We start from the raw sequence: 25,621 nt of genomic DNA, 5'->3' as shown, positions 1-25,621 counted from the left end.
TGTTCTTGGGCCCAGCTGGAAGTGCTGGTTTTGACCAATAAAGCCCCAAACAGTCCTAGAATGAAGGCTTCCTCCCATATTGTTCTGCCAAGACACTGAGATCCCCTCCCCACTGCAGGCGGTCCCCCTCCCAGTGAAGCAAGGAGGGCTGTCACGAGAAAGAGAGCCTTCTGTGTCGTTCCTCTCTGTCAGACGTCTGCACGCCCCCCTTCCTGGCCTCCTTTTGGTGACAGCTAAATACACCCCCTATTTGGGCAAGCATTCAGCTGAATGTCTCCATTTCCTTTTGGATCAGTGTGCACCGTGGTGGCTGTTGGCCCTTGAGTATGCTTTTATGCTGGCGACTGGGACACTCTACCGTGCAAATTTATTACAAGCTACCTCAAACACTCTGCGGAGAGGTGGAACTTAAATATTTTAGATAAGTAATCAGTAGCGAGCCCCGTGGCACAGGGTGGTAAGCTGCAGTACTGCAGTCAAAAGCTCTGCCCGAGACTTGAGTTCGATCCCGACGGAAGTTGGTTTCAGGTCACCGGCTCAAGGTTGACTCAGCCTTCCATCCTTCCGAGGTCGGTCAAATGAGGACCCAGCTTGCTGGGGGTAAAATGTAGACGACTGGGGAAGGCAACGGCAAATCACCTTGTAAACACAGGGGACTGGCCTTTATCTTTAATAAGTAACAATTATACGGTGAAAAACTGGGGCAACCATCACCCCAGTCCAGCAGCTAAGATGAAGTCATTAAAATGTGAGCAGTTACACATGGATAAATATGGCTTCATCACACATGCTCTGTTACAGCAACTGTTGAAAGCTCTGGTGTAAACATCACCATTCTGCATTCACAGTGCCATGGCTGGCTCTGTAAATGTGGGGAGGGGAAGCGGCAGCCTCGTGGGGGGAGATGGATTTTGTGGGTCAGCTGCCTCCAACCCTGCCGTTACTGCTGCTGCCTCCTTTGCCTCACCCCCTCCAAACCAGAATACCCAATGCTCCTTCCAAAATGATCAGGGGGCTAGAGCAACTGCCCTATGAGGAGCAGTTAAAACACTTAGGGCTGTTCAGCTTGGGAAGAAGGTGGTTAAGGGGAGACATGATAGAGGTCTATAAAATTATGCATGGTACGGAGAGAGTGGACAGGGAGAAGCTTTTCTCCCTCTCTCATAATACTAGAATGCATGGTCACCTGCTGAAGCTGGAGAGTGAGAGACTTTTGCTCTATATGGCTTCCCAGACTAGAGGCCTGGTACTTGCTGTCAGGTGCTGTTCCTTGAAAAACAGGGAAGGAAGGAAGGAAGGGGTGTTGGGCGCTCTGGCACAGGGAGAAGTGGAGGGTGGAAGCGGGTGGTGGCAGCAGGCGTGAGAGTGCCCTCAGGTGCCCCTTGTAGGCCCACCGATCAATGTACAGAGCGTATTTGTTTTTTGTTTTTTTGCCCCCTACCTTTTGCTGTTTTAGACGGCAGGTTTCAACATCTGCCTATGGAGCAGCGGTGTTGCCCCTGTTCAGCCAATGCAGTTGACTCAATCACACATATAGTGGTGCACTGTGAAATTTATGATGAAATCAGAACAAATACTATTTTCCCACTGCTATCTCGTTTTAAGCATCTGAACCTTTTGGAGGGCCTAGGGAGTTAAAAGTAATGTAAAGGTCCCCTGTGTAAGCACAGGGTCATTCCTGACCCATGGGGTGATGTCACATCCCGACGTTTCCAAGGCAGACTTTGTTTGCGGGGTGGTTTGCCAGTGCCTTCCCAGTCATCTTCCCTAGGGAGTTAGCCTTGGTTAAATTACTGCTTGAGGATAAGGAGGCTACCGTATCCAATGCAATGGCAAAATTCTGCTTTCTAGCTGTTAAGAAGAGAAACACACTCATATGTAAAGAGGTGGATTAATGGCCTTATATGCACAGTACTAACTTATATTGCAGCTGAGGTGCATATACTTTACTGTGGTTGTGGCACAGTGGTAGAGCATCTGCTTGGCGTGCAGAAGGTCCCAGGTTCTCCGGCATCTCCAGTTAAAGGGACCAGGCAAGTAGGGGATGTGAAAGACCTCTGCCTGAGACCCTGGAGAGCAGCTGCCAGTCCGAGTAGACAACACTGACTTTGATGGGCCAAGAGTCTGATTCAGTAGAAGGCAGCTTCATGTGTTCGTGTGCTCATGTGTACTTATGATAGCTATATAGCTATCGTTAGCTTATACATTCAAGCAGGGTTTTCAGTTTCTGACTTTATACAGCTTCCTTTTTTCTTGTTTCTCCTTTTATACCTACTGATTGTAATTTGTATGTATTCTGGTCTTTGTAACAATAAAGAGTGATTGAAGGCTTTTTTTAGCCCCGTTCCCAAGCATGACTGTTTTTTTTAATGGCCTGGGATTCAAACCATTATTTTAGCTGCATGTCCTTAAAAAAAACAAAAAAAACTTTCCCCTTTTGAGCAACAGATTCCCTGTGCTGCATCACGAACTGCTTTTCAAACTATCCTCGGGTTCAAAAGGGGCTTGCTTTGCAGCATGGAGAGGATAGCATGGGGGGGGGTCTCTTTTGGAGAAACACACCCCAAGTTCCTTTGCTCCCACGAAACCAGTTATGCTGCTCTGTGGTTGTGGACTATTGCATTTGTAATGGAGCTGAGGAATCATGGGGAAAGAGACGGTTGAAAAAGAAGCACTGGCTCCCCTATTTGGAAAACCTGATCTCTAGAAAAATGAATGAGGCCAACAGATCTTAGTAAGTCTACAAATCAGAGTCTGGATTTTTGACTTTGTGCCCCCTCCAAACCAATGTTTCAACACCTCTGAAAGTTAGAAAAGAAAAGAAAGCTCACGTCGAGAATTTCTTTGTTGGCTTTGGGAGATGTGGCCTCTCTCAATTCCTTAATAGCCACAGGAATTTTAACTCTCTCCCCTTCTGGAAGCCAGAGCCCCTGTAAAAAAGAACCAAGAGGGGAAAAATAATTTAATACATACATTCCAACACAAGAAAAGTAGGCTGGCCTGTAAACTTTATGGAACGTTCAAGAAGGAATGCATCGTCAAACGAGCAGAGGCGATTAGATACTCTGTCAGGATAACTGCACGCCATAAAGTTTCCGGGAAATGATAAATGGGATTTGAAGAATGAAATGGTAACCCAAATCTAACGGCTTGGATCACGGAGTCCGTTCTACAAAGAAGGCACTTCTAACTGCAGAAAGGAAAGTCACCCATTTCTTTCAGTTTCGCCACAGATAGTCTCCCAAGCATCATGTGCCATTCCAGTACATCCCCTGGTCCTCTGAGGCAGGTGTTGGAGGCTGTGAGATGTGCCGCAAGAAGGGGTGGATGAGAAAATCCCACTGCTAAGTAGAACTGTGCCCTGTACAGGTTTTTTTTTTTTAAACAAAAGCCAGATTTCAAGTACCTAGACGGGCATCCAGCCATGCAGCCTGATCCTATGTGTGGTCACTTAACTGCTCTGTTAGCTTTTTTTTTAAATTCCCAAACCAGTGTACGCAGAACTGCAGCATTAGTTTATATCTCCACAAAAGTAGCAAGAACCAGAGGGAAAAAATGGTCCGCTTCAGATGCAGCACTGTATAAACACATGGGCTCATGGCTGAGTCTCTCCCCTGGCTAGTAATAACTATTGGCAGGACGACATCTGAATCAACATAACCATAGTTACTGCTAATGTATGTTAATTATCACCAATCTTCTTTGAGCTTTTCCTGGTTCTGATTTGCTTATCATCCCTTTCTGTCCATGCAACTGTAACAATATAAGCCAATATTCTGCCACAATTAAAATCTTCTGATTTTGCCTTACTAACATGTAATTATTGGCCACTGTGTGAACAGACTGCTGGACTTGATGGGCCTTGGTCTGCTCCAGCATGGCTTTTCTTATGTTCTTATGATCTTAATTTTAGAATAATTACATGTTAGGGCCAGACTCTATATTTGTTCCATATTTTGTGGCACTTCATTCAGTGATATCTATAAATTCTAAAAACTATGTGCTTAGAATAGGGCATATCAGCATGCATGCCAGTGTATCTTATAAAGTTATATTCCTTGGGGTACTACTGTAATATTTTGCTGGTGCAAATCGTTAGGGGGTTAGAGTCACTCTCTTCTATATGATTTTAAGTCCTATTAACACTTTCATTAGAGAAGTAATCATGCCTGAATTAAACACACTGGAGCAGCTTGAAATACATTTCTTCCCCAAAATTACCCTCATATTATTAAGATGTCTTTTAAATGCTGCAATATTTGCCATACATTCAAATATCTTACATTTGATATCAACTGCAATACTGATTTCAATGTGTTATGTATTTTAACCAATACACAATCCCCCCCCCCCCAGATTTGCAAGTTTTGAACCTTTACAACGGAGGAAAAGGTGGTGACTTTCTTCCTATTCCAAAGATCTTACCTGCTTATTGTAAAAATTTAATTGTCCCCAATTATAGAATACTTTTCACCAAGGCTAGTTTAAATGCCCTACCATTGGGGGAGTTAGCAGGCAGGTTTTCAAGGATCCCTTTCTCTGAACGATTTTGCGAATGTAAATCAGGTAATCTGGATACTGTTTGGCATTTTTTAAATTGAGTGTAAAAAGTATGATCTCGCCAGAGATAAATGGATTACAGTATATATTCAGTTGTGGGGACCTGCTCTAAAGCAAGAGACAGTAAGAGATAACCTTGGCTGATAATGATCCAAACATAACCCTCGCCATGGGAAATTTTTTATCTATGGCTTTTAATGATACTTCCTTCTAACTGTGTATTCTGGACTTTGTGTTTCTGTATGTTTGCTTATCTCTGTATTACCGAGCTTACTGAATTTGTTTTGCTCATGACCTGTTGGTCCGCAAGTATAAAGAACAGAAGTAAAGGAAATAAAGATGGGTGACTTTACCTTATAAACAGTACCAAAAGCTCCAGAGCCAAGAACTTTGACCTTTTTAAATTCTGTTTCCTTTAAAATCCTTAAGAGAGCCTGATTTGGTGCTTCTCCACTGGGTGTCAAAGGCTCAACAAGCTGTTCAGTACAAAAAAAAAATAAAAATAATAACATGGTTTAGGAGGAGGAAATATATCCTTTTTTTTTTTTAACTAGCCAGTTCACTTTACCTTTTTGAGAAGTACAAAACACATAACACGAACTGATATCATCTGTGCTCTGCTATTACCACCTCAGAACAGGTTACCTGGCCCAAAAAAGTGCTAAGAAACAGCACTGTGCTATAGTGCTTATCACATTCCCACTTCCTATCCCTGGCAACTCATATAACATTCTCACTTATCATGTAAGAAGTGGGGTGACAGATCGTTTTGGAATAAAGCCAGGTCGGAGGAGGCCAAGCAACTGGTCTGAAATAAAATGTAGCGTCAAGATAGCTAGCTGCAATAAACTACATAGTATACTGTACTATATTGGTGCAGTACTTTGATACAACAGACCAGCTCTTTCTGAGGACCTATCCAAATGATATCCGAAGCCTTCCTGTATGATGGTTGCCCTCAATGTGGCAGAGAGAGAAAGGGCAGCTCTATTGCTGGTTACCCTCTTCCCCCTTTTAAAGAAAAGGCTGGAAAATGTGCACACCTGTATGCACAAAAGGAACGTTTTGCCTGGAGGAAAGAGATACAGGGCCAGTCAATATGATTGGTGGAACTGTGGTAAAGCTTTGTTGGGCTGCATATGGAGAACTAATATTACAGCATCTTTTACATCATTGTGCTTCCAATCCATGCCAACGGCTTATTGGCTGGTAGATATTCCCAATTACCAAGGGAACAATGAGTGTGCATCTGTGGATCCTCAAAACTTACCTCATTATATCCTTTTTGTCCCCTGTATGATTGTCCTAGGGCCAAATTCTAAGCAGGAATATTATCTGTCATCATGGTACATTCGGATGAGGATAACATTAAATTTCTGCTGTCTGACATAGATGCTTATGTAACACATAGGGTTTCTCTGTTTGCCCTAGCGGCAAAGAAAATATGATCTAAGGTTTCTGAAGGAGTTCTCAATTAAGTTTAAAATGGTGAGTTAGTACGTTTTGGCATCTGTTATAATATTTTAATCATTGATTTGTCTTATTTATTTTGCTGTATTACTTACTGTTTTAGCTATTTGTATGTATTACTACTTGCTGTATTACTATGTTTTAACCATTTGACAGCCAACAGCCATATACAATAAATTTTCTGAGTCTGCATATGGAGAGGGCATATTTGTATTCCTTATTCCCCTCCCGCCCCCAATACTTTGGACTTTGCAGAAAAACAGCATGCTAAAGAGGAAGGTTCAGCCTAGTCCTCCCCCTCACGCGTAGCTTTTCTCAAGGCAGCTTTTTAAAAGGGGGAACATCCAGCAAACTGCAGTCCCCCACCCCAAAAATCTTGACCACTTTACTGGATTGCATAACCACTTCTTCACACAACTGACTAGTCCCAGACAACCAAGACCATCTTTAAGGTCTTGGAAACAACTCTGAAGCTTTGCTACAAGAGGAGCCTTATAAGAAGGGGCTTCACCACACTTTAAGACTAACTCGTTTCGGTGCTCTTTGCTTTGGACAAGGTCCTGGGACAACCGGGTTCGAATTCTTTCTCTATCATGGAAACCTGCCAGGTGACCTTGTCGTGATCTCTCAGTCTAACCTACCTCCTCGCAGGGTTGTTGTAAGGAAAAGGTGGAAGAGGAGAGAATTCTGTGGTAAGATGCTTTGGATCCCCATTAGGGAGAAAAATGGGATGCGTAAAAAATAAGAAGTGATAGGGTCAAAATGCAACATAGGCACTGAGAAGGAACTCCTCATCAGCAGTGCCACAGCCACTATCCATATATAAAATAGCCAAACCACAGCAACACCCACTAACAAAAGGATAGGATCACACTTATCCAGCAACAAAATACGTTGTCTGAAAAATGTGATATTCCCAACCCCAAAGCCAGAAACAATTCCTAGAGAGAAGACACCCAGATTCTATGCTGCAAATCAGGAATAGTAAACTGATAATCTGGAATGGCTCTGGGACCTCTACACCTTTTAGCCAGCCTCAGCATTTCAGAATCATTTCCTGAACCTACCTCTCTTTCCTGTAGTAGCCGGCGCAAGGTACGTTTCCGGACAATGCGACGCCTCCGCATAAAGAGACCGATGCCCAGCAAGATGAGAAGCAAGACGAACAAGCTCCCAACGACTCCAGTGGCAATGGATGGGACTTTGGAGCTAGAGGACAAAGACCAAAGACCATTGAGCTTAAAACATGCGAGAGGAATGAAGTCGGTTCGCCGCTTTTTGCTGGCCATCCAGAGCTCACAACTTTGCTTTTAAACAAAAGGTGACAAAAATACCATTGTGTCTCTGTATTACATTTTGAAAATTCTCGCAATCTTTCATTATTATTACAGTACGGTTTTTAGACATAATGCTATTGCACGCTTAAAAGACTGCAGTATAATGTAAAACATAACTTTTAAATGCACTGGGAAACCAAAAAGGTTGTGCGGCTCGCTTTATTGCGAGATCCACTTTATTGCGGTAGTCTGGAACCAAACCTGCAATATCTCCAAAGTATGTTTGTATATAAAACTGCACACATACACACACTCATATGTATACATTATGCTCATTGTTAATATATAATTAATTTACAATCCTTACCCATTGGGACAGCCTTCAAGCCCTGGCCCTTTACATCTGTAAAAGAAAAGGGGAGGGGGCATACAGCAAAATTAATAAGACTACAGACACAGCCTCCTCAGTGGACATTTTAAATGTTGCCTAGGAACACCAAAGATTTATTTTTCTGAGACAATCTGCTTGCTAAGGAAATAAAATATTTGGGAAAACATCAAGAGCTTTGAACCAGATGCCTTTGTGTGGAGGTCAGGATATACTGTACTGAAGGAACAATTTCAGACTCCAATGTCTCGAAGCGTACAGAGAAGGGGAAATGCCAGAACATTATTCAGATCCATTATTCCAGTACAGTCCAGGATGCTCTACTCCCCCCCACCCCCCAAGTATAAATGCCGTCTCTTCAAAAGTGCTCCCTGTTCACTAACTTCAAAAAGGTTGTTCATCCTGATCCTACAAAGAAACCCATCACAAAGAGACAACTGTTTCCCAGTCTACATGAAAGGAACCAACAAGCCTGCTGTGTTGTGTGGACAAAATGTTCACTTTTAGCGCTCTCGATAACAGGAAAGCAAGTGGTTGAAAACGTCCAGAGACAGAAATAATGGTCAGGGCGAAGCCTTTCAATACCAGACTTCAGCCTATTCGACACAGCTGTCCATCCTGTACAACAGAACACTTTTGTACTTAATATAATAGGCATGCTCCTCTGATCCTGAAGAGAATAAGGTACGCATCGTGAGTAGTATCCATTTTGACTATTAGCCATGGATAGCCCCATCCTCCATGAACATGTCCATTCTGCTCTTAAAGCCTTCCAAGTTGGCAGCCATCACCACATCCTGGGGCAGGGAGTTCCACAATTTAACTATGTGTTGCGTAAAGAAATACTTCCTTTTGTCTGCTTAGAATCTCTCACCCTTCAGTTTCAACAGATGACCCCGTGTTCTATTACTGTCAGAGAGGGAGAAAAGCATCTCCCTGTTCACTCCACAGCATGCATAATTTTATAGATCTTTATATCATGTCTACCCTTCTAAGCTAAACAGCCCTAAACGTTTTAACCACTCCTCCTAGGGCAGTTGCTCTAGTCCCCTGATCATTTTGGTTGCTCTTTTCTGCACCTTCTCAAGCTCAACAATATCCTGCAGTGACCAGAACTGTACACAATATGCCAAGAGTGCTCTCACCATAGATTTATATAAGGACAGTATGATGGCAGCAGTTTTATTCTCTATTGGTTTTCTAATTATGGCCAGCATTGAGTTATCCTTTTTTACAGCAGCTGCACAATGGGTTGACATTTTTTATTGTGTTGTCCATTGCCACCCTAAGATCCTTTTCTTGGTCTGTTGCTGCCAGCTCTGATCCCTATCAGTGTATATATGAAGTTGGGATATTATTATTATTGTTGTTGTTGTTAGACTTATATTCCACCCTTTCCCAACAGTTTACAGTTTAAAATCTGTAAAGGTGAAGGACAGCTAAAGCAGATGCCCAGGCCTGAAGTATATGAATGGCTTCCTGATCATGCATCATTGTAAACCAGATTCCATGGATCTGCTTACACTCCGGTGTAGTAAAACTTAACAGGTACCCCATATTTGCCCCCCAGTGAGGTTAAAAGTTGTGTACGGCATAATGTAGAATCCCTTTTTTCATTGAGAAAACAACAGGGAAGGAATAGGTTAAAGTCTGCCTCTCTTCCCATCCTGCTAACCTCCTTCACGAAGAAGGAGGAGTAGGAGTAGGAGTAGGAGTTGGTTTTTATATGCCGACTTTCTCTAACACTTAAGGAAGAATCAAACCGGCTTACAATAACCTTCCCTTCCCCTACCCACAACAGACACCCTGTGAGGTTGGTGGGGCTGAGAGAGCTCTAGAGAGCTGTGACAAGCCCAAGGTCACCCAGCTGGCTTCGTGTGGAGGAGTGGGGAATAACCCGGTTCTCCAGATTAGAGACCACCGCTCCAAACCACCGCTCTTAACCACTACACCACGCTGGCTCTCTGGAGGTATATTTACAAAAGAAAACAAGTAATTTAAAATAAGGAAGAAACCATAACATATAATAGAGCCCTCGGCACAGAATTTTATGACAAAGCACAGGAAAAGTACCTAACATTTTATTGAAGTAAAAATATAACCTGCGACATTTTGGAACTATTTTTCCAGTGCTCCTTAGAAACTGAAAGAAGAAATGCGGCATGTTAAGGTGACTTCAGTTACTGCCAGAGACTCTGAAATACAGTTCTTTGTTTTCTGCAAAAATGAAGGCTAGTGCAATCTCTGAAACTATTATGTTCACAGGTCGCCATGAACGCAGGTTTTCATCTGCATGTACATAAATTTTAATTCACTGGGTACAGACACAGCTGGTTAGGGCCAATTTTCCATCACAATTTTAACAAGATTTTCCCTCAGCCCACTGTTTCCAATTTAAGTTTACTACTGCTAGGTTGTGAAGATTTATGGCTTCTCACAGGAGACTCGGAATGAAACAGAACAGGTTCCTTTACAACTATGAATGAAATGGGAGTCCAAGGGCATTGGGAATAAACGTCTACCTGGGGTCTTTTTTCATAACGTGGACATTTTTTGTTTTGTTTAAATTTCTAAGTGACAAATAGAATTCTGTCTCTCAGGGTGCAAGCTTCTTCCCAGAGATATTATATATAAAAGATCTCAGAACATAGACAACAACTAAATGGACTTGTCAGTCAGAGACTGCCCACGATAAAGCTGTAAATTATTAGAGGTCTCCTTCTCACCATGACTCCTGCCATTGTTACCCAACCAGACCTACAATAAAGGACTTCCCCATACCTTATCTTAGTAATCAGTATGAGAATTGTTTAATCAATATTATTATCCCAAACACAAAACTACGTCACACTATATTACTATATTACACAATTTCAACTCATGCTGGAATTTTAAGCAATGCATGTTCCAGGGGTCTGGGAGGCAATGGTTAAAATTCAGCATTTTCTACGTCAAGATTCTCAAGGTGCAATTATTGCGGTAAATACTTTTTTTGTCCTTGCATACAATCTGTTTTGCAAGAAAGTAACATATTGGGACATCCATCAGACCTTTAAGCTACTGAAATGTTGCCATTCACAATCTTGGTGTTGGGGGGGGGCCTTCCTGAAGAAATTATTTGCATATTTCTGTGTATCTACAGGAGGAGGAGGAGTGATTCGCAGAGACATTCCATGTCTGGAAGATGTGAATGTGAAGTGTAAACTGTACTTAGATGATAAAAGAGAATAGCTGGCAATTGTCCTTGTCCATATGAGAAAAATGTAGTTAAACGATCCATATGTTATGGGGAGTCAGATAAAACGTGAGCAAAGAAACACAGTGTAAAATGGGAGAACCAAAAATTAGAAGTTCTTTTCCTGTTGTAAGTACTTTGAAGTAAGAAGGGCTAAAGGGCCAACTGGGCACTTAACTTCGACTGAGTTCTCTAGTTCTCCAGTTCTCTAATTACTGCTAGGTCAAGGCAGTCAGTCCCCTGTGCAAGCACTGGGCCATTACTGACCAATGGGGTGACATTACATCCCGACATTTACTAGGCAGACTTTGTTCACAGGGTGGTGTGCCATTGCCTTCCCCAGTCATCTACTACTACAGACTTTGAAATATACACATGTGCCTGGGCTAGGCTCATGGAGCAAAATGAAATAATGGCTCTGGGAAGAAGATTTGGGGTGGGGGCTACTTTTTTCCTGTGCTCTGCTTCTCATTTATCATGAAAAAGAGAGTCTGGATGCAGTCTCCGGTTCTACTGAGTTACCCCCTGCATGAGTGCCACTTCTTCAACCTGATTTCTTTCCCCCATCACTGCTTGGAAACACCCCCTTCCTCAAATCTCCATTAGGTCAAAGGGATAAAAGTTTCATATTAACTTAAAAAATTCACAACACATGATCCATCTGTGATTCTTGCTGGATATCCCATATGTTACAGTATTGTCTCTGATTACAGTTGTATGAGGACATATATACACTGGATCTCCCCAAAGGAATCTTGCAAACTATTTATTCTGTGAGCAGGGAGGATTAGGGATCTCTTTTCAACACACTCACCATGCCACAATTGTCCGGATTCTTTAGAGGAAGCCATGAGAGAGAAATGTTATGGAACTAACACATTTTAGTGTGTGTATGGGCTCTCTAACATAATGGATAGCCCTTGTATCAGATTATGAAACTCCAAAACCTCCCTGTTTGAAGCTCTGGTGTAACAATCCTGTGATACTATTAGGAAGGCAATCTTTAAATAAATTATCTAAATTGTCCACTGGATGTCACTAGAATTCCAACTCAAGAGGTTCTCAAATTAGGGGCTTTGCAATGGACCTCCCTGCAAGTAACTAAGGGCCACTCTGGGGCTTCATTTTTCACCTGCCGTGACTTCCTTTTGACAACCAACACTGGATGGTGGAAATGCTAGAGCAGTTGAGAATTCCACTGTGTCACTGTGACACTACTTTGCTACACAGTTTGGTATGATAATTCACAGTGGGTAGCTGTGGCTCATGAAAGCTCATACCCTACCAGAAAATATTTTTGTTAGTCTTTAAGGTGCTACTGGACTCTTGCCCAGTTTGGTATGAGTTAGAGGTTTTTAAAAAGGTATATTTAGTTTGAAATCTTGATTCCATTAGCTGGGATTGTACTCTGATGTTTTATGGGTTGAAAAAAAACTCGACCATGATAGGTGCGATTTGTAGCCTGGCCTACTGGAGGAAGGCTTCACACTTACAGTGCAAACCTGTGCAGAGTTACACTGACATCAATGAATTTAGAAGGGTGTAAGTCTGCTTTGGATTGCACTGTTGGTACTCCTTTCAGGACTGGCTGTTGAGGACAAGCAGAGGATGGACATCACCTTAATCCCTGTAGGTTTCCAGAGGCATTTGGGTGGTCTTTGATGGAAATTGGTGGGACTATTGCTCTGACGTTGCTTTTAGCATTTGGAAAAATCCTGGCTCTAACCAAATACAGAACACCCAAACAATTCAACAAAAACAACAATAATCTCTCAATGTCCAAGTGCAGGGGGAGGGGTATGTCTTGGACGACGGGCACAATGGATCACTCAACCCGACATGAACCATAACTGTAAATGTATCGCATATTAATAAATTTAAAGTTCCAGCCCGAACCATTATTCTCTTTTACCAGCATGTGAATTTGCTGTCTATTTTAAATCTTGTTTCACTGAGCGACCCTATGATGCTTTTCATGCTGCAGCTCTTTGTAATTGGTTGGTTGCAGGTATGTTTATTATTTATTTATTCAGGATCTTTCTATGTCGCCACTTCAGATTCCTGCTCAAGGTGGCTTATAGTTAAAATGCCATCTCTAGTCACTACCCACCTCACCTCTGAAGGCAGGGGCAAAGAGAGCAAGGCTTGAGAGGCAGATCTTATCTGGGGGGCTGGATAGTATGGGAGGCGACAGCCCTTCAGGTACCCTGGTCCTAAGCCCATTAGTGCCGTGAAGGTAAAGGTAGCCCCCTGTGCAAGCATTACTGACCCATGGGGTGATGTCACATCCTGATGTTTACTAAGCAGACAATGTTTACAGACTATGTTTACGGGGTGGTTTGCCATTGCCTTCCCCAGTCGTCTTCTCTTTACCCTCAGCAAGCTGGGTATTCATTTTACCGACCTCAGAAGGATGGAAGGCTGAGTAAACCTTGAGCCGGCTACCTGAAACCAACTTCCATTGGGATCGAATTCAGGTCGTGAGCAGAGCTTTTGACTGCAGTACTGCAGCTTACCACTCTGCGCCACAGGGCTCTTAAAGGCAACAAATTAAAACATTATCCCAACCTGTTTTAACATCCACAAATTAAACTCATCATCTCAATCTTTTTTTTTTTTTAAGTGGTTCTACTCACCCACGGGTACAGTTTGGATGGCACAGCTGGCACACTGAATCTTTATCTGCATACTTCCAGATTAAGATATCATTTTCACCCAAAATACCATTAGGGCAGGATCTAACACAATTATGTCCATCCATAAAGTGAGCACACTTTGTGCAGTAGCTGGGACCCTATGTAAGAAGCAAGGCATTAGTTACATTTATGACAAAAACAAGAAAAAACACCTATTCTAATTTTAAGCTGAAAGCACACAGAAAATAAAATATGCTAATAAGATATCATTTTCACCCAAAATACCATTAGGGCAGGATCTAACACAATTATGTCCATCCATAAAGTGAGCACACTTTGTGCAGTAGCTGGGACCCTATGTAAGAAGCAAGGCATTAGTTACATTTATGACAAAAACAAGAAAAAACACCTATTCTAAATTTAAGCTAAAAGCACACAGAAAATAAAATATGCTAATATTTATCTAGTTACATTAAAAATTGCTGTTTCTAATTAGGTAGACTACTGTTGTTGTGGGGGGTGCTGACTGGGTATATCTGCTGTAGTAATACGTTGCAATAAGTGCGCCAAAATTAGATTTTTATGGGACAATGTTTTTATTAAGAATATTTTATTGATGAAATGATGTTTTTAAATGGGTTGGGCGCAGCCCTAAGCCTGGCTTTGCTGTGGAGGGCGGGATATAAACTTAACAAAATAAATAAGTTTACAAAAATATAAAATCAAATATGTAATTCATTCTTGAGAGTCTCATACGCAGACTTTCAGCTGATACTCCCTTGAGGAGAGGGGCCATGGCCCAGTGCGAGGGCATCTGCTTGGCATGCAGCAGGTCCCAGGTTCAATTCCTGGCATCTTCACTTAAAGGATCTGTCAGCAGGTGATGTGAAAGACCTCTGCCTAAGACCTTAGAAAACTGCTGCCAGTCTGAGTAGACAATACTTTGATGGACCAAAGGGACTGATTCTATATGACAGCTTCATGTGTTCATTGCCATTACACAAGTCTTATTTTTTAAGTTTCTGCAGAATTCTAGTATGTTCATTGCTTTGACTGTAACTTCTTTCTCAAGAACAACTATGTGGATGTCACTATGGGACAAGCAAAAGACCAACCACTAACTCATAACTATACTTTCTCTGTTTCAACAGAGTAGGTCTAACACTGTATAGGAATAATGCCTTAATTTATTTTAAAACACACACAAACACACCCACATATTTACAGAGGCACCTCTGGACACTGCTTCCCCCCAGTTTAAAAGGAAGGCAATACTCTTCTGTTATGCTGCTTCTTGCAAGGGACTGGCCCCTTGTGATCAGTAACAAATGCTCCACACTGAAGTCCTGCAGTAATGCTGCTTTCCCTTCAGACAAAGAAACTGCTTGTGCTGAGAGTATCCGGCCCAAACAGGTTTGAAATAAGTCAGATTTTTGTGTGTGGAGGAAACAGGCTGTTAATGGTCTGTGCACAGAGGACGACATCACATGGAAACATGAAAAAAGCATCCGTAGGGTCACTGAAACCTGGGATATCCTTTGTGTGAAAGCAGCTCTGGTAGTAATCCCGGGACCTCCTCTGTATCTTCAAAGGAACAACCAGGAAGTCTGGATATTTCCGCAAAATGCGTGCAAGAGACTCAAGGGTCTTCCTAGCCCTCCACTATGGCTTGTGATCCCTGCTCACATGGCAGGCCCTTTAGTTTTGGGACCCTGCAATAGATTCATCTGCAACCATCCATCCCCTCCCCAATTTGTTATCTTGTTGGTTGGACACAATTCTTTATTTTAACACACACATATACAGGATTGTAAGATCACACATTAACTTACTGGTCCTGTGCAAGTTGCTTCCGTTGAATTTTCCACTTGGCATTCTGGATGGCATGCAACACACTCAGAAAGGTTCCTAAACTCCCGTGGCTCCCTGAAATGGGAAGGAAGGGAAATCTTAAGTGACAACCAAGTGTAACATATTACACGACAAAAAGGTCATAGGGCTATATTGTAGCACTAGAAAAAGAGTAACTGTAAACAGGCATGCTAGGCATCTCTAAAAATTTGTAGGATATTCCATTACCCCAAAGATACTCATCATACTGAAATAGCAAACAGACACAAGGCACATGAAAGAATAACAAATTTATTGTGGCAACTTTCATAAACTTACTTTGGCTGCAGCAGATTTACAGTGTCATCATAAGTCCATTTCCTCCAACAGAAGGATGTAACTCTGCTTAGGACTGCACTTTAACACAGCTTCCCCTGTGGAATTTGTCATATTGACAATCCCAGGAAACCAGAGAGAAAACCCCATCACCTTTAAAGAGCAAGGAAACTGGTAATGCCAAAGTAGTATCTTATTGTCAAATTTACGATCAGGCAGGAAGTCCAAACCAATGTGAAATCCCCTAGGCCAAATGAGAGCGGGGCAGGGTTTGCAGAGTACTGCTATATCCTACCCACATATACATCTTGTGTACTAGGGGACTGAGGAGTACTGCTACATCCTGCCCACATATACATCTTGTGTACCAAGGGACTAAGGAGCATTCCTCCATCCTACTCACATATACATCTTGTGTGCCAGAGGAGTATTCCCACATTTTACCCACACATACATCTTGTGTACTAGGGGGCTGAGGAGTAATACTACATCCTGCCCACATATACATCTTGTGTACCGAGGGACTGAGGAGCATTCCTCCATCCTGCTCACATATACATCTTGTGTACCAGAGGAGTATTCCCACATTCTACCCACATTCCTACATTCTACATCTTGTGTACCAGGGACTGAGGGTCATTCCTACATCCTACCCACATATACATTTTGTGTATCAGGGGACTGAGGAATAATACTACATACTAGCCACATATACATCTTGTGTACCAGAGGAGTATTCCTACATCCTACCCAAACATACATCTTGTGTACTAGGGGACTGAGGAGTAATACTACATCCTGCCCACATATACATCTTGTATAACGAGGGACTGAGGAGCATTCCTCCATCCTACTCACATATACATCTTGTGTGCCAAAGGAGTATTCCCACATTCTACCCACATTCCTACAGTCTACATCTCGTATACCAGGGACTGAGGATCATTCCTACATCCTACTCACACATACATCTTGTGTACCACAGCAGTATTCCTACATTCTACCCACACCTACGTCTTGTGTACTGGGGCCGCATGTGAACCTGCCATGGGTTGTGTGTATTTATGTAAATGTCTGATCCAATAACCACATCAATCTTTTTAAAAAATATATAACTACAATATAGGTTAAGTCAGCCCTGGGGGAGCTTGCGCCAAAGTGTACAGAGAAGATGATGTGCGACTGCACTGAGCAGCAGATTAGAAGCGCCCAGGCGCAAGAAAAAGCACAAGGGAGGCTGGAGCTGGTTCAGAGGAGGATGTTGCAAAAGCAGCAGAGTAAGAACAAGGGAAGGGGCTGCTGGGAAGGGGGACAGACTGGGCATGGTGCCCTTGAACAAGTGAAAAACACTTTAGCCCCCAGTGATTCCTCCCCTCACCGTACTTACTGTTCCACATGTGCCTTACTTTGCTATGGGTGTAAGTCTGCCCCGTCAAGTCACAGCTGACTTCTGGCGACTCCTTAGGGTTTTCAAGGCAAGAGACTTTTGGATGTGGTTTGCCATTGTTTGCCTCTGCGTGGGCTGAGAGAGTACGGACGGAACTGTGACTGGTCCAAGGTCACCCAGCTGGCTTCCTGTGGAGGAGCGGGGAATCGAACCCAGTTCCCTAGATTAGAGTCCGCCGCTCTTAACCACTACACCACTCTGCCTCTCCCTTGCTCTGTTACTCCTTACTATTTTCTGTCTCCCTTGCTGATGGTCAAAGGGGAGGGGTAGATACTGGCCCATATACAGCCTTCCTCCCCGTCCTACACAAAGAAGGCAGTGTCAAGTTAGCTGGCTCTCCCCTCCTCCAGCTGCAGCAAACCTGCCCCTTTCCCTCTTACCTTTACGAGGGTGGGGGTGCAGAACGGCCTTTAAAAAAAATGGGTGCGTTATATAAGTTAAACAGAAATGATCTGATAACTAGACTCATGCCTTCTCTAACACACACAGTGAATCACTGATGTATGAAAATTGAAAACAAATGGCTTAGCTACTACATGTCAGGTAATTGTACCACTAATTAAACTCTATATGCTCATAATGTAATGTGAGAAGAGACCCAATTTGCCATGTAGGTCAAAACGTCACCAGGAGGAAGTTTACTTAAAAAAAGAAAACATCTGTAGATAGGTAAGCTGCAGAAAGGAAAGTTAAACAGAACAAAGAAGAGTCAACTACATACTTCACCTTTTGCTGTCAAGTTGCAGCTGACTTATGGCAACCCCCCCAACCAGGGTTTTCAAGGCAAGAGACATTCAGAGTTAGTTTTCCATTGCCTGCCTCTGCATTGCAACCTTGGATTTCGCATCCTAGTACTAACCAGGGCCGACCCTCCTTAGCCTTCGAGATCTCAAGAGAGTAGGGTATCCTGGGCCATCCAGGTCAGGGCCTTCTTGATACCAATTCTTTTTATTTCAGGGTCATGATAATTGATTGGGATCCCAAGAATCAACACATCTGAATCCCCACACACACTTGGGTGGGGGGGGAAGCATTGTGCCTCCAGTTCTCAAATACCATGCAGCATTACAAACAGTGTAAAGCTGATTATCAAAAGCAGTTTGATGTTTAAAAATATGTGAATGGGCATGGCTGCACTATTAGGTATACTTGAAGTAGCCCTTTGGATTTCAACTTTTTTTTTTTTACATATAACAGATTTCATGTGGTTATGCAGAGAAATGATAACCAGCATGAAACATTGATCTAGCTAACATGATCAAAATGAAAGATACTGGGTTGGATCTTATCAGCTTTTTCCGCTGGCAAAAGAGGGAGAAGAGACCTATCCTGAACAAGAAAAAAAAGCTATGCCCAGAATCATGAGGCAAAAACCTTACAGGAAAGAGGCTGCAGTGAGGAGGGGGATCGGAATAGACTGAACAGAAAAACGGACTGGATCCGCTGAGTTTCACCGCATCAGGATTTAACTTTGGAAGCGCTTCTGACAACTGAAGAGACCTTTTATGTGATTTAACTAAATATTTCTATGGGGAAATAAACTATGTGAACTTTTGCCTTAGCATATCCAAGAGATTTTAAAAGCCTCTGCAAAATTGCAGTTAGTAAATGTGCATTATATGATTACCGTGAACCACCACCGCGCTTATATGCATAAGAACATAAGGAAGGCCCTGCTGGATCAGATCAAGGCCCATCAAGTCCAGCAGTCTGTTCACACAGTGGCCAACCAGATGCCTTTAGGAAGCCCACAAACAACACAACTGCAGCAGCATTGTACTGCCTGTGTTCCACAGCACCTAATATAATAGGCATGCTACTCTGATCCTGGAGAGGATAGGTATGCATCATGACTAGTATCCATGTTTACTAGTAGCTGTGGATAGTCCTCTCCTCCATTAACATGTCTGCTCCCCTCTTAAAGCCTTCCAAGTTGAGAGCCATCACCACATCCTGGGGCAGGGAGTTTCACAATTTAACTACGCATTGTGTGAAGAAATACTTCCTTTTACCTGTTTTGAATCCATCACCCTCCAGCTTCAGCAGATGACCCCATGTTTTAGTATTATAAAAGAGGGAGAAAAGCTTCTCCCTGTCCACTCTCTCCATACCATGCATAATTTTATAGACCTCTAATATGTCTCCCTTTAACTGCCTTCTTTCCGAGCTAAACAGCCCTTTTTTGGACAGAAATGTCACAAGCCAGACCAATATAACCAAATGTTCATAATTTTTTTTTTAACTCTCAGTAAATCTTGCTGATGGAAGTTTCACTTCACTGCATCTGATGAAGGGTGGCGGCCTGAGCCCAGAAATGCTTATAAGCGCAATAAACGTGTTTTAAGTTGCCCCAGGAAATCTTGTTTTGTTTTAAGTCATAAGACGGCAGCTGTTGGGTAAAAAGAAAGAGTCACCTATGTAGGACGTGACTTTGGTTGTACGGGTGCAAGAAGCTGTGCGCTCCGCTGCAACCCCACACAGCTTCTTTGCGATTCTTGCACAGAGTGGACTCTTACCCTTGCTGAACGTTGCACTCCTGCACACACTCCCGGTTGCGAGAAAAATGACTACAAGAAAAGCACTGGGAAGGCCCCGGGCCCCAACAGCCGTGATCTGAGCAGAGAGGATGGCAAACATGTCCTGTAGCAGCTGGAAGAGAGAGAGAGAGACAAAAACCCGTCAGTCTCTGTACCACAATTTAAAAAAAAATTAAATGACAGCTAGGTCTCTTAGAAGTTTTCTGTCAGAGGAGCATCTACCATATTTTTCGCTCCATAGGATGCACCTGACCATAAGATGCACCTAGTTTTTAGAGGAGGAAAACAAGAAAAAATCTTGTTTTCGTCCTCTAAAAACTGGTCGTATGGAGCGAATGCCGGCTGGGCACGTGCGCGTGGGGATGGAGCGAGCCGGCGTTCCCCGCCCCAACGGCCAGCTGGGAGGCAAGCGGGGCCGCACAGAGCTGGCTGGGCGCGTGCGCATCGGGACGGCGCGAGCCGGTGCACGCGCCCAGCCGGCTCTGTGCGGCCCCGCCCGCCTCCCAGCAGGCCGTCGAGCAGGCAGCGCAGAGCAGTTTAACCTCCGCACCCCCCCCGCGCTTCCCGGTACCGAGGCTCAGCTGTTGGGCCCAACAGCTGAGCCTGGGGACCGGGAAGCGCGAGGGGAGGTTAAACAGCTCTGCGCTGCCTGGGCAGGCAGCGCAGAGCAGTTTAAAGACCCACCACCCTCCTTCCCGGGACTCCCGAGAAGGGGGGCGGTGGGTCTTTAAAGTGCTCTGCGCTGCCTGCCCAGGCAGCGTGGAGCACTTCCCCCCCCCCAGCTCAGCTGTTGGGCGGGAGCATCGGGATGGGAAGGGGGGGAAAGTGCTCTGCGCTGCCTGCCCAGGCAGCGCAGAGCACTTCCCCCCCAGCTCACCTGTTGGGGGGGTCCCGCCCAACAGCTGAGCATCGGACTGGGAAGCGCGGGGAGGAAGTGCTCTGCGCTGCCTGCCCAGGCAGCGCAGAACAGTTTATAGACCCACCGCCCCCCTTCCCGGGACTCTCGAGAAGGGGGGGCTGTGGGTCTTTAAAGTGCTCTGCGCTGCCTGCCCAGGTAGCGCGGAGCACTTCCCCCCCAGCTCAGCTGTTGGGCGGGAGCATCGGGATGGGAAGGGGGGGAAAGTGCTCTGCGCTGCCTGGGCAGGCAGCGCAGAGCAGTTTAAAGACCCACCGCCCCCCTTCCCAGGACTCCCGGGAAGGGTAGCGGTGGGGGTTTAAACTGCTCTGCACTGCCTGCCCAGGCAGCGCAGAGCAGTTTAACCTCCGCACCCCCCCTGCGCTTCCCGGTCCCCAGGCTCAGCTGTTGGCCGGGTCCCCGCCCAACAGCTGAGCCTCAGGACTGGGAAGCACGGGGGGAGGGGGGAGGTTAAACTGCTCTGTGCTGCCTAGGCAGCCTTGCCCTTCTCCCCGGGGCTGGATTCACACACATTCACTCCATAAGACGCACAGACATTTCCCCTCACTTTTGAGGAGGAAAAAAGTGTGTCTTATGGAGCGAAAAATACGGTAAGCCAGGGGTGTCAAACATAAGGCTCATGGGCCGGATCTGGCCCCTCGAGAGCTCTTATCCGGCCCACGAGCCGGGCAAGGCAGCCACCCCGCCACTCTCGATCTTGGGGGGGAGGAGACATGGCTTGGCCCGACCAAGTAACATTTACGTCATATCCAGCTCTCATAACAATTGAGTTCGACACCCCTGATCTAAGCTATATGGCACCACAATTTAGCATGTGTCGACACACAGAATTTGGAAGTAATCACAGAGAAGAATCATGATTCAAGTCTCCACTGGTGGACAATTACATAAATACAGCAAGTCACCCTGATCAAACAACGAGTCATGCTCCTTTCCTCTGACATCACAATATCTAAAACCTACTCAGCTAGCTATCAACAGGAGACACCCTTTCCCACCCATTTAATCAACACAGCAAAACCCTTTCTGTTCTTCTTGGTCTCACACAATTCCAAGCCTTGTTATAAAGTCTGCAAAACTCTTCCTATTCTTCACGGTCTCACGCAACTCTGAATCCTCCTATAAAGTTTGCCCCGATAATTTTTCTGCGCCAAGTTTGTGGAGTGCCATGTGACCAGGCAGCTTTCCGTTTGGCCCTACGCATGACACTTCTTGGTTGCACATGTGTGGCTTGAAAGCAGCCGAGATGAACGGGCACCTTCCTCCACCATATGCACACCTGTCCACCATCTATTAATTCTGCTGCTATCCAGAAAACATACACTTGCTGGACAGTTATCTGGAAAACTAGATATTGACCAACACTGAGGGTGTCTTGGAACACCAACTGCTTTCTGGCTCAGCCTTTCTTCTCTGTGTGCGGCTACCTTAGGAATAGCAGGAGACACAGGTCATTTATGCAGGGGAAATTTGTGTTTGGTTTGCTGCACAGTTTTCTGCTCCGAATTCTCAAACACCATATGCATGAGGGTTCCCCTCTCCCCCAATTCCAGGCGCACCTTGTGATTAACTAGTCATCCCCAGTGAATCACGGAGCTTCTAAGTCCCTCCCCCTGAAAACGCAGGCTTGTTGCACTTTACTTGGAGGGGGCGGGTCAGCTCTTAAAGGGCCTGCGTATGCTTTTGCTGGGTATTCCTCCCCACCTTTCTTCAACAGCACCCTGCTGGGAACTGCCTTACTATCTTTGCAGCCTCTCTTCGGTGTCTTCCTGCACATTTCATGAAGGTTTAACTTCCTCTTTTGTGCTTTGCTTTGAGGGAAGGGGTTGGATGGGAGGGAGAGACACGTGGGAGGGAGAAGCCAAAATGGGTTGGGGGAGAGAAACCCGAAGTTAAGAGCTATGCATGGAAATAGGGGGCACCTCAAAGCAGTATTTAAATTCGTACTAAAACAGGAACCTAGAACTGCGGGGGAAGAACGAAGCCAGAGTGAAGTCACGTCTGAAGGTCGATAAAATCATGAATAATGAAAGGAAGCCTCGAAGCAGTCCAGCAGGGACTGTAAAGTAAATACCCCTGCATAAATGGCCACAGACTTCTTGTTACAGGGTTGGGAGAAAGGGCCAGGAAGATGGTCACAGAAAAAAGTGGCAGCAGAGAAGTTCAATGTATGTATAATATGGGGGGGGGGTTGTCAGAGGTTACCATTTTGATATTTTGGGCAAAGGCGCTGCAGAGAAAGTCTGGTTGAAAATATGTTTGTTGCTATTGCATGCAGTGATGGAAAATGGTTTTCTGAAATGCATAAAATTACTCCTGAATGAAATGCTGATTTACTCACCACACTCCGTTTCATTTCCATTAAAGGCGATTCTTGTTTTCTGATTGTCTATTTTGAAAAGTGTGGTCCAGTTCACAGTGTTGGCATAGCAGAGATTCTTGTTTTTCAAAATCACAACATCTCCGTCACTTACTTCCTTGAGCGCATGCAATCCCAGAGATTTTATATCCACACCAGTGATCGCAATGGCATAACGGCCACTAAAATGGAACAAAAAAGGAAGGTAAGTAAGCAGACAGCATGTTGACTGACTCTTGAAAGGGCCTCTTGAAAGACCTCTGAGGGCCTCTCGAAAGACCTCCTGCCAACGGGCTCAGCCTTTCTTCTATGTCAGTGTACGTAGCTACCTCAGGAACAGCAGGAGACGAGGACTTCTTGCTTGAGGGTTGGGAGAAAGGGCCAGGAGGATAGTCACAGGAAACCTGAGGCAATTTATTCAGAAGTCGCTCCTGACCACAGTTAAACCTAACAAGTTCATGTTTATGCCTTATTTTTGGAGGAATCCTCTTCCTCCCTTTGTCTTTCTCTTCCTCTTAAAGACAAACAAACAAAAAACCAGGAGCCCAGCAAATGGCCTAAGATGTCGGATGCTGATGTACATAAACATGTCTTAACTGGATCGGCAGCATCAACAGGAGACCACTAGAATTAAATAAAATAGACCCCTCCGAAATGAGAAAATAGTGGCAGCGTAACTGTCGCAGCCGATGTTAGGCCGTGACCTAATTGTAGGTCATGAACCAACGACTGAAGACCAGCGATCTAGTCCTCCTAAACAAACCCAGCTGTATACACACAGAGGGTTTTCTGGTATGCAGGCTGTACTCACTGATGTTTTGTTCTGCCTTGTATAACCTCCAGATTTTCAAACACACTCAAATCAGTGGAATTTTCAGGCCAATCCTGGATCAACAAAAATCCTAAAATGAGAAAAAAATAACTTTATATATAAAAATAACATTAACATGGGATTTTTTTAAAAAAATAAAAAGCAAGCAAAAATACCTTTTCTGTGCCCCTGTTTTAATGAGGACTTCAAAACCAACATTGACATTTCAAGGATTATGGAGCTATTTTAACACGGCCTTGTAAACAGTTTATATGCAGGCTACCGAGATGGCTAAACATTGTGAAGGTTGGTGTCTTTCAGACCTGAGCAGACTGAAAGAGCACAGATGTTTTTGCTTCTTCATCATCCTGTTGGAAACTCGTGTCTTTCAAAAAGACACAAAAGCATGACTATTTCTCTTATGACTGAAGGCCTTTACAAAACCAGAAGTGAGAAGGAAAAACAGAGCACAACTTTACAAACACAGCGTGGTGTAGTGTTTAAGAGCGGTGGACTCTGATCTGGAGAACTGGGTTCGATTCCCCACTCCTCCACAGGAAGCCTGCTGGGTGACCTTGGGCCAGTCACAGTTCTCTCCGAGCTTTCTCAGCTCATGCAGAGCCAGGCAATGGCAAACCACCTCCGAAAATCTCTTGCCTTGAAAACCCTACGGGGTCGCTATAAATCAGACGTGACTTGATGACACACACGTGCATAAACAAAATTATTCCTAACAATTATTCTCTGTTAGGGTGGCCAACGCTGGCATTCAGGCATTATATTCTGGGAAGAGCTTTCAAACAACTATTAATTTTTGAGCTGTCCTTTGCTACCGATTTATTTATTTGTTTGATCTCTGCCCAAAATGGGACTTATTCCTCCTTGCCTGAAAAAAAATGATGAGTTAAGTAGGCTGTACCACCTGATCTTCCTCTGAAAAGACTAGGGTTATGGAACTACCACATGCAAACAAACACAGTACTCAACAATATATTTGTTACTTCTTCCCTGCTGTGAACTGGAAGGGTCACTTTTGAAAAGGAAACACTGTGAAAAGCCACCAGATAGTCACATCTCCACGTACAGCATCTGTTTCCCAAGGGCCTTTACATGCACAAGACCTGCTGGTGCTCCAAACTGGAATGTCAGACCGGTGAGGACATGAACCAGGCCAATATTGTCAAGCAATTAATTCCCCCAAGAACTAAGCATTCTGAACCAAAGCAAAGCACTCCAGAAGATGCCTCAGGCTTTGGTACTCTTTGGCTCTGCAATTCAAGGTACTCCTTGCTTTGGTACTCCTTGGCTCTGCAATTCCCAAAAATTTTTTTTTGCTAGAATTAAACTGCTAGATGATGTCGATCTTGTAAAATCAGGTTTTCAGAACTTCACGTGTTCAGTGAGGGTTCTGTTTTCCTCGCAAGGTTTTATTGTCATCCTGAGGCAAGTCGCGGCGTCCCATTTTCAGAAACTGAAAGGAGGGAGTATGAAACGCATGAGGTTTTTTTATGCCAATAAAGGTTTTGATATTGATATTGAAAGGCATGAGGAGTTGTTAAAAGTTTGAGCTTGTCCTATGAACTGCTGAAATCAATTCTTCAAATAACGTTGGAACAGAATTTATTTAAAAAACAACAAAAAAAAATGTCCATCTGTCCCAAAGATGCTTAGCCTTTCTGAGCCAGACAGCAAAAGCAACCACATTTTGGAGACAAGCCGTGGGCCCAATGAACCCTACTTTTACTGTATTTGACTGCCTTTGAGCTTATAACAAGAAGAAGTTAGTTGGCTGCTGTACCTGCAGAAATTTAAAATGTCT

The 25,621-nt window shown here is 44.0% G+C and overlaps 1 protein-coding gene across 1 annotated transcript in view; it reads right to left on the bottom strand.

Annotated features, from left to right (window-relative positions):
- Positions 1 to 25,621, bottom strand: part of EGFR (epidermal growth factor receptor) — a 199,133-nt gene that overhangs the window by 26,103 nt on the left and 147,409 nt on the right. The window contains exons 11-19 of the mRNA XM_056857997.1: positions 23,803 to 23,893; positions 22,974 to 23,173; positions 19,696 to 19,828; positions 15,399 to 15,492; positions 13,567 to 13,724; positions 7,675 to 7,710; positions 7,098 to 7,239; positions 4,914 to 5,036; positions 2,832 to 2,930 (exon numbers count right to left, since the gene is read on the bottom strand). Coding sequence (XP_056713975.1) covers positions 2,832 to 2,930; positions 4,914 to 5,036; positions 7,098 to 7,239; positions 7,675 to 7,710; positions 13,567 to 13,724; positions 15,399 to 15,492; positions 19,696 to 19,828; positions 22,974 to 23,173; positions 23,803 to 23,893 — 1,076 coding nt within the window. The remainder of the gene's footprint in view (positions 1 to 2,831; positions 2,931 to 4,913; positions 5,037 to 7,097; positions 7,240 to 7,674; positions 7,711 to 13,566; positions 13,725 to 15,398; positions 15,493 to 19,695; positions 19,829 to 22,973; positions 23,174 to 23,802; positions 23,894 to 25,621) is intronic.

This window comes from Euleptes europaea, chromosome 11, assembly GCF_029931775.1.
Source record: "Euleptes europaea isolate rEulEur1 chromosome 11, rEulEur1.hap1, whole genome shotgun sequence".
In the NCBI taxonomy this organism is placed as follows: domain Eukaryota; kingdom Metazoa; phylum Chordata; class Lepidosauria; order Squamata; family Sphaerodactylidae; genus Euleptes; species Euleptes europaea.
Note: the sequence above shows the minus strand (reverse complement) of the source record. Positions and strands in the feature narration are given on the sequence as shown.